The 11,252-nt window shown below is 36.2% G+C and overlaps 1 protein-coding gene across 1 annotated transcript; it reads left to right on the top strand.

Moving 5' to 3' along the window:
* The first annotated feature begins 1,056 nt into the window (after positions 1-1,056).
* On the top strand, positions 1,057-11,163 carry LOC124386173 (type 2 DNA topoisomerase 6 subunit B-like). The gene is made up of 16 exons (XM_046849831.1): positions 1,057-1,264; positions 1,555-1,669; positions 2,909-2,962; positions 3,224-3,336; positions 3,429-3,497; positions 3,711-3,766; positions 3,858-3,920; positions 4,039-4,234; positions 5,338-5,476; positions 7,329-7,517; positions 8,350-8,471; positions 8,573-8,683; positions 9,252-9,350; positions 9,441-9,492; positions 10,382-10,608; positions 10,742-11,163. The coding sequence occupies exons 1-16, from the start codon at positions 1,244-1,246 to the stop codon at positions 10,790-10,792; spliced, it is 1,677 nt and encodes a 558-aa protein (XP_046705787.1). The 5' UTR covers positions 1,057-1,243; the 3' UTR covers positions 10,793-11,163.
* The last annotated feature ends 89 nt before the right edge of the window (positions 11,164-11,252 follow it).

Raw genomic sequence — 11,252 nt, 5'->3', positions numbered from 1 at the left:
AAAAAAGAAACAACAATCTAAACCTTTTAAACTTAATTAGTTTTTTTATATTTTAATTAAATTATTTTAAAATTATAAAACCAATCCCAGACTGTAGATTTAACCTTAAACATATGCATGGGCGTACATTTTATTTAACAGTAGAGGGGGGACAATAAATATAAAATTTCTCATGAGCATTTTTTGAAGGGGGACACAAATAAGACAGTCAAATTGTACTTACAGTATAAAGACACTGTCCCCACAGTGAAAAACTTTGTTTCTATTATTATTATTGTAGAATGAAGACAGCGTCAATTACAATGATAATTCAAACTGCTTTAGATAAATAAAGTAAAACTATCATTAAAAAAATCACAACAATAAAAACAAGGAATTAAAAAAAAGGTTTAACGTTTGATTTACATATGAATTAAGACACTTAAGAACAGAATAGAAATTGATTATAAAAATACAGTGGGGTCAGTTGGGACGTAGCACAGTGCTCATTTAGTAAATGCACAGATAAACAATATGCTAACTGTGTGTTAATGTTAAATTAACATTATGCCAAGTCGTCCCAAATAAAACAGTGCATGGGGAAACGGCTTTGGTGTGTTAGTGTCAGTGCACTATGCTACAAGCTATTGTAAACAAGCTAACGTTCACTAGATAAGTCATATTTTAATAGCTAATATAGCAGATTCATGAAAAATTACATCGCTAATCAGCATTTTTGCTGCAACTAATTTATGAATGAGTCTGCATCAACTACATTAAAGAGAATCGCTTTATTTAAAGTGAATAAAATACCCTAGGTAATGGAGATCACCATTAATTGAGCCGCAGACACACCCCTGACTCGTGTGTGTAGAGTAGGTGAGATGAACTGGGAACGCAGGCAGTGGGTCAAACCACTGTGAGGAATGGAGGGGGGAACTCAACTGTTTCTTGTTTCCTGTTTCTGTTTTTTTTTCTCTACTTACACAATTATTTTAGGTATACATGCATATATTTTTCATATAATAGAGAATACATATAATAGAAAGTGCGATTAAAAAAAAAAAAAAAAAAAAACCCGGGATTTAGGCCCATGTACATATGCAATTTCCTCCTCCTTCATCTTTCTCAGCTTTCCTCTCTTCCTCTTCCTCACCATTCTTCTCCTCATCTTCCTCCTCCTTTTCCTCTTCCTCGTCCCATCTTCCTCATCTTCCTCCTCTCTGTCTCTGACTGAATTGAACACAGTAGTGCTTTAGTCAAAATGGCAACTAAGCTAAAACAGGTAAAGCTGATTAAGTATTAAGCAAAAATAAATCATAAATCTGAACAAATAATTGAATATTAATATTTTGTGAAGAAAACAGATGTAAGCACACATGGTAAAGCTGAAAGTTCGGTTTGGGTAATGTTTTATAAACGTATTAGCTAACATTAGCCGCGGTTGTGGAAGCTGTGGTATTTATGACGTTAAAACCGTTTCATTTAAATTTGAACCGTAATGAAATCGCTGTAAGTTTATTAATTTAATTATTATGTAATTTTATTTTGAGTTTATTTTGTGTATTGTTACAGGTGATGAGGGTGTTAATGGTTCTGATCCGCAGTAACCGCGCGAATCTGCGCGTCGTTTTTAAAGGCGGGTTACTGATGCTGCTGTCTACACAGACCACACCAGCAGTGTACACGGGTACGGGTTCGGATACGGGTTCGTCTAGTTGTAGACGAATATGCATGAAATGTACACTGGTACAGGGGGGAAACATTCACTGTTATGGGGAAAATGATCTCAGTACAGAGGAAAATATAGATGGGGAAATGTGCATTGGTATGACAGGGAAGGGTACAGGAATGTACACCTCTATGGGGAACTATACACCAGTAAGGGTAGAGTGGGTTTAAACAATGGTATGTGGGAAAACACATCAGTGTGGGTGGATATACACTGGTAGGTGGTGAAATATACAATGGTATGGGGAAGCCCTGATATACACCGTTCGACTCAAGTTTATTTCTAAAGCGCTTCTCACAACAAACATTGTCTCAAAGCAGCTTTACAGAATTGAACAGTTAAGGTGAATGATGTGTATTTATCCCTGATGAGCAGCCATGGCGACTGTGGCAAGGAAAAACTCCCTTAGATGTTATGAGGAAGAAACCTTGAGAGGAACCAGACTCAAAAGGGGAACCCATCCTCATATGGGTGATATAAAGAGTGTGATTATAAATCTTTAAACAATAATCAATACTAGAGAGAGAACTAACATGAGCACTGAAGTGTAAGATTATGAGTAATGTTCTTTCTACAGTCATTTGTGGTTATAAAACTAGGAGCTACTGAGCAACTCATAAAATAGCTCAACATTTGCAATCATCATAGATCCAACACCAGCTTCTCCATGCCAGAGCCTTTAAACACTCAAGGAGATCCAGTGTCCAAACTCCACATGCAGTGAGATCCACATGGCGCTGGTTCCTCTCTAGATGGTTCGGTTGAAGGTCCTTAATCTTCATGAGGTGGGATGTGACCGGGGCTGGAGCAACCTCTGGATGCCTTGGGATTGGTAGAGAAAGAGAAGCAGTGGAGAAGAATTAGCGTAGCTGCTGTTCATGATATTAACAGCACAAGTTGATAATGTGCATGTGATCAGATGTACTGGAGCACAAGGTTATGATGTGATGTGTGTTATGTGTAGGCTTTGCTTAAAAGATACGTGTAATGTGTAATAATAATTAATGTGTAATATACTAGGGTATGGGGTGGGGATATATACCAGTCTTGATGAAAAAACGCACCTGTATGGAGGGTAAATATACACCAGTACAATTGGGGATTATATACATTGGAGGGGCATATATTACATTAAAACAAATATACAATAGTGATTATTTTAGACAAACATCATAACTAAATCTTGTCCTTTTGCAGTTGCTGCTGCTGGTCGCTGGTGCTCCAAAGTGTCTAAGAAAAACATTAAGAAAGGCAGGTGTTGATTAATTTTTCATGAAATGCTACGCTGATAGTGTGTTACCTCTACATTCCCTGCTGGGTTTATCAACCAGTTAAAAGCTAGTTAAAAAATACGCATCAATACGCATTATCAGCAGAACTTTAGAAATCTTGTCTATCTCTCTGCATTTATATTATGTATACCAAATATTTTAGCTGAAACTGATCAGATGGCCAGTTGGTGTAGGTACAGGAATACATTTTGTGTTTGTCTTTTGGTTTGTTTTTTTCCAGAGGCTGTAGACACACTTTCCTCCTTTGTCTCTCTTTGTGACTGCCCCTATCCTGAAGAGCTCTGCAAGTTCTCAGATAACTTCGGGCCTTTACGTTTTGCATATTCCTTTCAGGTGTGTATGTTTTGTTGCATGTAAAACATTTTATACATTTGTGAGTGTTATAGCAAATGTAAACTATAAAAGCTCTTCTTTATCTCTGATAGGTAGATCAGGAAGGCCAGGAATGGGAGATTGAGAGATTTCTTCAGATATTCAGCCTGGTTCATGCTCAGGTAACCACAGAGATGCTCTATTCTGCGTATACACGTCACAGCTATAAAAATGTATTTATAATAATGTATTTTTATATAGCGCAAACAGAAATAAGCCATTTTCTTGTTCAGAAAGATAATCTTAAGATAATCACTAAGCTCAGAAACTGATCTCAGTGTTGTGTGTTTTCTCTCATTCGACCCACTGTGCTTACATTCGTTTACATGATGCAGATTACAGTTATCCTCAAAGTAAGGAATAAAGAACACACACACCAGCAAGTATTCAGGTAAAATTAAATGAAACCTGTTATTGTGTTGATGGTTTTGCTGATACAAGTAAAATTATGATGTCCAGATAATGTTCCTTTTTTCTTTTAGTGTTAAGAGCACACATTCCGTGTTGGGGCATGCCGTCGCCATGGACAGTACAGCATTCGGACAGTTAGCTTTTTCTTTCTTTTTAATAAAAAATATAGCTTGGGATTTTTGTCTCTAATTCGAAATAGATTGTATTATGTTTAATAAAAATGTTTTAAATGATTTTTTATTTTCACTGAAGGACTCCGTTCTCTGTGAGGTCTCTCCCTTCATGTAGCCGTGTACACCCAGTTTTAGGAGAGACCCTCCCTCTCTTACTGCCCTCTGAAGCTGTGGAGGCGGGACTCTGCGGGGAGGTCAGCATTAACACCATGGCTGTGCTCGGACCCTGCATGAAGCTGTACCCCAACTGGCCAACTCGCATCTCACGCATATGCATATCCTTTACATTACAAAGAGAATTCTTAGAGATGGTTATTTATTTATTTATTTATTTAAGTTTTTGTTGCTATGTGCCAATATTAAATATTCTTATAAAATCTAATTAAAAACCTTTTTTTCTTACAGTATTTATGTTATAAACAATCTACCCATGTAGAGCTAAAAATAATGCATTTAAAAATAATCTATTGTATTCAAGTGCAAGTTTATAATCATAACTTATTATCTCCTCAGGAAGTTTATGATAATACTGAAAAATGTCCAATATTGTGGTATAACTGTATATAGTTATAGCTATACCTAGAACTAATTAGCTACAAAGAGGATCCATGATGGAATCAAAGGGGTGCTCAACTATGTTATCTGTCAGACTGGCACATGTGTATTTCACCCTATTTAGCACCAGAATACGTTTTTTTTTTCTTTGTTTCAGCACCAGGTTGTCAAGTTTTTTTTGTCACGGTTATGCCCAATATGGTCCACGTTCCTGGGTTGAATTAGTTTGTCTTATATTTTCTCTGATTTTGGTTCTCTGGTTCTTGGTTTTCACAATTTTGGTTATCTAGCTGTGAGGTTACATGGGGAAAAAAGTGCAATCTCACAGCTGGATAACCAAAATTGTGAAAACCAAGAACCAGAGAACCAAAATCAGAGAAAATATAAGAAAAACTAATTCATTTATATGTATTTCAGTAAGAGAATCCGGTATGTTGGGTTCTGATAAAGAACAGACTGTGTGGTAAAGCTGTATATTCTCTACATTACTCTTTTCTGCTTCAAGTAAACATATGAAATTCTCCAGCTGGCAAAAAAGTGCACTATTATTACACAAAATGCTTAAAAACTTATGTTGGGTCGATGTATGTATTCAACAGCAGTGTACAATCTTGCTATCTTGATATGAACTAACTGTAACTTGCATTTCCTAATAAAATCACATGGGAGCATATGAAAGTATCTGCATTAGCTCAGATTTTCTTGCAATCAGGGACAATGAAGTCAGCTAATCCCTAAATAAGTGTGTGTATGCTTATTTAATGAACACATGACCTCGCTTGCATTGATTTATGAGCAGTGGTTTCCTTAACATCTAATGTACTTGTTAGTGTATAGTCCCAGCGGCATTCCTGTAATGCAAGGAGAGAGTGAGGTGCAGCTGAGCTTTCTCCAAAGCCTGCCTGACTCTCTGCCCTGGGGAGAGCTGGGTCTGCCCCATGTATACTGTACTCAAACACCTGGTAATGTACACATATATGTGTATATACACACACACACACACACACATACATATATATATATATATATATATATATATATATATATATATATATGTATATATATGTATATATATACAGTGAGGAAAATAAGTATTTGAACACCCTGCTATTTTGAAAGTTCTCCCACTTAGAAATCATGGAGGGGTCTGAAATTGTCATCGTAGGTGCATGTCCACTGTGAGAGACATAATCTAAAAAAAAAAAAATCCAGAAATCACAATGTATGATTTTTTAACTATTTATTTGTATGATACAGCTGCAAATAAGTATTTGAACACCTGAGAAAGTCAATGTTAATATTTGGTACAGTAGCCTTTGTTTGCAATTACAGAGGTCAAATGTTTCCTGTGGTTTTTCACCAGGTTTGCACACACTGCAGGTGGGATTTTGGCCCACTCCTCCACACAGATCTTCTCTAGATCTGTCAGGTTTCTGGCCTGTCGCTGAGAAACACGGAGTTTGAGCTTCCTCCAAAGATTCCCTATTGGGTTTAGGTCTGGAGACTGGCTAGGCCACGCCAGAACCTTGATATGCTTCTTACAGAGCCACTCCTTGGTTATCCTGGCTGTGTGCTTCGGGTCATTGTCATGTTGGAAGACCCAGCCTCGACCCATCTTCAATGCTCTAACTGAGGGAAGGAGGTTGTTCCCCAAAATCTCTCAATACATGGCCCCGGTCATCCTCTCCTTAATACAGTGCAGTCGCCCTGTCTCATGTGCAGAAAAACACCCCCAAAGCATGATGCTACCACCCCCATGCTTCACAGTAGGGATGGTTTTCTTGGGATAGTACTCATCATTCTTCTTCCTCCAAACACGTTTAGTGGAATTATAACCCAAATGTTCTATTTTGGTCTCATCAGACCACATGAGTATCTCCCATGACTCCTCTGGATCATCCAAATGGTCATTGGCAAACTTAAGACGTGCCTGGACATGTGCTGGTTTAAGCAGGGGAACCTTCCGTGCCATGCATGATTTCAAACCATGACGTCTTAGTGTATTACCAACAGTAACCTTGGAAACGGTGGTCCCAGCTCTTTTCAGGTCATTGACCAGCTCCACCCGTGTAGTTCTGGGTTAATTTCTCACCTTCCTTAGGATCATTGAGACCCCACGAGGTGAGATCTTGCATGGAGCCCCAGTCTGAGGGAGATTGACAGTCATGTTTAGCTTCTTCCATTTTCTAATGATTGCTCCAACAGTGGACCTTTTTTTACCAAGCTGCTTGGCCTTTTCCAGCCTTGTGGAGGTGTACAATTTCGTCTCTAGTGTCTTTGGACAGCTCTTTGGTCTTGGCCATGTTAGTAGTTGGATTCTTACAGATTGTATGAGGTGGACAGGTGTCTTTATGCAGCTAACGACCTCAAACAGGTGCATCTAATTTAGGATAATAAATGTAGTGGAGGTGGACATTTTAAAGGCAGACTAACAGGTCTTTGAGGGTCAGAATTCTAGCTGATAGACAGGTGTTCAAATACTTATTTGCAGCTGTATCATACAAATAAATAGTTTAAAAATTATATATTGTGATTTCTGGATTTTTTTTTTTTTTAGATTATGTCTCTCACAGTGGACATGCACCTACGATGACAATTTCAGACCCCTCCATGATTTCTAAGTGGGAGAACTTGCAAAATAGCAGGGTGTTCAAATACTTATTTTCCTCACTGTGTGTGTATATATATATATATATATATATATATATATATATATATATATATATACATATATATTATAAACACATGCGCACATAAATACAAATGAAATACATAACAAAATAAATAAAAAAGGCTTTTTATATATATATTGAGGCCGTCTGTGCTCTGAGGTGGAGTTCACTGTAGGCGACGATCACATTGAGGACCCTAAACCAGAATGCAGCCGGGCTGTGAGTCAGGAAGTGAAGCTGGAACAGTGTCATCCTGTGGAGCAAACACTCACGATTTTCCTTTTCATCCAGCTTAATGACCCCTTTAACTCCCAACTGTCTGACCTGATCAGTAAGAATCATCATTTCACTATTGCTTAATGAAATTAAGAAATTAAGAATTGTTTTTATTACTCACCTTATTTTCTCAAACAATTGATCTAAAAAAAAAAATGTCACAGATTTCTTAGAGCAGATTTATTATTATATTTCTGTTTATTGAATATTTTGTGTATTTTTTAGGAGAGTTGCAGAGTTTTTTATCAGCTGCGGTGTGACATTATTTATAGGTTGCCCTGAATATATTAACGTTTGGATTCAATTCATTTCATTCAACTGATGCACCAAATCAATTGCCAAACTAATAATGAATAAAAACTCAATAATACACTTAATAGCACTTATAATGTTTTTTTTTTATTGCTGTAACTAAATTGTAAAAAAAATCATTGACTCCTGGGGTTCCCTCAGCTAACATTGAGAACCACTGAAAACAATGTAGGCAAGACCATTTGGATCATTTTCCAAATTTTTCATATAACACCTGTACTATATTATTTTTTGTAGATTATAATAGATAGAAATACTGGCTTCTGCATAAATAAACAATAAAGGTACAGTTTATAATTTTAAAAAGCTCTGTAAGGTACCTGCCCGGCAAACTTGCATTAACTTTGAACAATGATAATTGTTTAACGTCCCTCTAGCAACCTCAATCCTGCTGAAAGTGTTCCTCTATGCAGGTTTTGAGCAGCTCCATTTTAAATCGGGATGTTGATCATTTCTAGGCTGAAAGTAAAATAGCAAAATGTAGACAAATATAATATAATCAAATTGACTACATGCCAATTTCTGGTCTAAATATTCAACCTAATGTTTTATTTGTTTTGTTTTTTATGTTTAAGCAAATGAAGAGACTTTAGAGAAATACTTGGACAAGGTGCTCCAGTACAATGGAGAAAAAATGAGGTCAGTCTTGCGATGCCTTCTGGAAAACACACTCAAGGAATTCCTGAAAAGAAAAAAGGTAGACTTTATCTTAAACTGCGCTCAAATTCAACTCAGCTATTTTGTGACTCTCCTTTATATGCATTTTTTCTGCTTTTTATTTGAATGGTGTGGGTGTAGTCCAGTGAGACGTTCCAGTCGGCCATGTCGGTGATCCTGAGCTGTGTGAACAGTATTGTGATCGGCAGTAGCAATGCAGCATTTCGCTCTTCTTGTCTGAAGAGCATGAAGGTATTACACGTGACCATCCCTTTAGACTGGGCGTGGTCAGTTTCATTATGTACACTATATTGTAAAAAGTTTGCGGACACCTAGTCATAAGTATGGTATGTGCTTTGTTGCTGATTTGCTCTTATAATTCCGTCCACTCTTATGGGAAGATGTTCCACTGGACTTTGGAGAGTGCCTGTGGACATTTGTGTTCATCAGCCACAAGGGTGTTAGTAAAGTAAGGTACTGATGTAGGGTGCGGAGGCCTGGGGTGCAGTCAGTGAGAGCTCTATAGCAGTCCATTCAAGACCTTCCTCTTCAAACCATGTAACCCTTATTACAGGGTCATCGCCATGCTGAGTGTCATGTGCTTCCAAGTTCTAATGAATGTAAAATTTTATTATCCCGCCTCCAAAGATATAATATACAATTGTTTTCCTCCAGCTTTTTGACAGCCATTTAGGAGAAAAAGCACATATGGCAGGAAAGGCCAAGTGTTCCAGTACTTTTGTCCATATAGTGTATGTTATTTTTCTATATTCATTGTGCCGTGTAGTTAATAAATCCTTTGTGTATGTGTATTTTTTAGGTACAGAACACCCATGAATTGGCTAAATCCATGCAGCAAACTCTTCAGAGAGTCATAAATGGGCGTTATACTTCCCGTTCAGGCTGCACAGCTCAGAAGGTTTTGCTATTTAATGTTGAATCTTCATAGATTACTTTTCAGGAGCTGGTTTTAAATTAATTAATTGATTTGTTTTGGGGTTTTTTCCAGACAGAAGAGGAAGCTGTTTCTGGACAGAATAATGCTGAGACTTGTGAAGAGGGTGAGCTACATCAATCCTTGCTTAAAGGATCATGTTCTGTCCAAAATAAATCACTATTATTACTACTACTAATACAACTATTACTACAAATATTATTACTACAATTATTACTACTACTACTACTAATACAACTATTACTACTATTAATACAAATACTACTACCACTATTATTACTACAAATACAATTATTAATACTACTTCTGCTACTCCTATTACTACTACTACTACTAATAGAAATGGACTTTGGGATTTGATTAAAAAAATGCATATGGTTTGGTTTGTAGTTTTTATGACCCTATTTATGGGTATTTTAACTGCATAGGTAGTTTCTGCCTGGTTTGTTCAAATCAATGGACATCTGATTCATTTGTGTTTTTCAGTTTCCTTTTCTAGTAAAAGTTTGTTTTGTCCCACAGTAGTGAATGTCGAGATTTTGCATGGACCAATTTACATTTATAACTCAGTAAATCAGGACATGGTTTACACGGCAAACTAGAATTAAGAGCATTTATAATTTTTTTGTTGAAAATGTAATTTAATTTATTTAAGGTAAACACTAATGTTTATTTCAAATATTTCACAGGGATTATTTTGTCACAAATGTTTTGAGAGATAATTTGGTAATAAAGTGCTTCTAATTGCATTAATATAATAAAGATGTTGTTTAATTTGACGTTTTAAATGAACGTGAAATGGGTTTTTTTTTTAAAGTGACAAAACAGCAGTAGTGGCAGTTCTCTCACTTTGACCATCCTACATACATTATTTAAACTAAAGCTCATAAGATCTTCATAAAAATACATTCTTTCAAGACTTTGCTTTATTACATATTGTATCCAATTGTTTATCAACTGTCCTCTTTCACCACTGCTTATTACTTTTATTTCAGGACTGCCTGGTAAGAGAGCTCACAGAGATAAGGAGCAGTCACCATTAATCTCTAAGAGACAGTGTCCAGACACCACTGCAGGGGATTCAAAAGCCTCTACGAGCGGATTGTGGGAGAATCTGCCAAGTCCGATGACGGCCATGTTTTGTGAAGGACCGGGTGAAGAAATGTGTTTAGAGGCAACTTCATCCGGCCTTCCATGTAATACTGAAAAGAAAAATCAAGAGGTAATGTAGAAATTAGGATTAGGATGTTTGGTTTATTTTTATTGCATTTTTGCTGAACTTTTATTTTATAAGCATTGTATTGTGCACTGAAAATGTTCTGTATCAGCAAATCCATCTTTTGCTTTATGTTTAGGTTGAGAGGGAATGGCTTCAAGAGCTTAAAAATCTGACTGAGTGGGATTAAAGCAAGGAGTTCTGAACAGCTACCAGCTGCATTTTATATTCATGTAATACACTGTTCAACATGTTTACTGTGTTCCTTTAGAATATAATAATATGAAGAACAAGGAATGAATTACTCAAGTATTAGCTGTAGATTCAGACTTTACCTCAAGATGGCGCCAACACATCAGCACCTACTGTATGTTTTGTATGTTGGCATGCCAGTGACTCTGAACTGTTTTTTCTTGTTTATTATTTTTGTTTACAATAAACGATTATAAATCATAATATATCTTTGACTTTGAAAAGTAAAAAAGTATTTGTCATTTGATTTGTGATAGTAATCCTGTATGGTAAGGAGCAATGCCAATCTAAATAAAAGATTTAATAAAATAAAGTATTATTTCATGAGGTTTATGCAATGTTAAAGAAATATTATATATGAAAAAAATGGTAAATGGTGTTATTTGTATTATAGTAAA

Source organism: Silurus meridionalis, chromosome 5 (assembly GCF_014805685.1).
Source record: "Silurus meridionalis isolate SWU-2019-XX chromosome 5, ASM1480568v1, whole genome shotgun sequence".
In the NCBI taxonomy this organism is placed as follows: domain Eukaryota; kingdom Metazoa; phylum Chordata; class Actinopteri; order Siluriformes; family Siluridae; genus Silurus; species Silurus meridionalis.
Note: the sequence above shows the minus strand (reverse complement) of the source record. Positions and strands in the feature narration are given on the sequence as shown.

Excerpts from the sequence above, each read along its gene's own strand:
- LOC124386173 (XM_046849831.1), top strand. The coding sequence starts at position 1,244 with ATGGCAACTAAGCTAAAACAG. Across the intron at positions 3,337-3,428 it reads GTTTTGCATATTCCTTTCAG|GTAGATCAGGAAGGCCAGGA; the intron begins GTGTGTATGTTT and ends TATCTCTGATAG. Across the intron at positions 3,767-3,857 it reads ACACACCAGCAAGTATTCAG|TGTTAAGAGCACACATTCCG; the intron begins GTAAAATTAAAT and ends TTTTTCTTTTAG.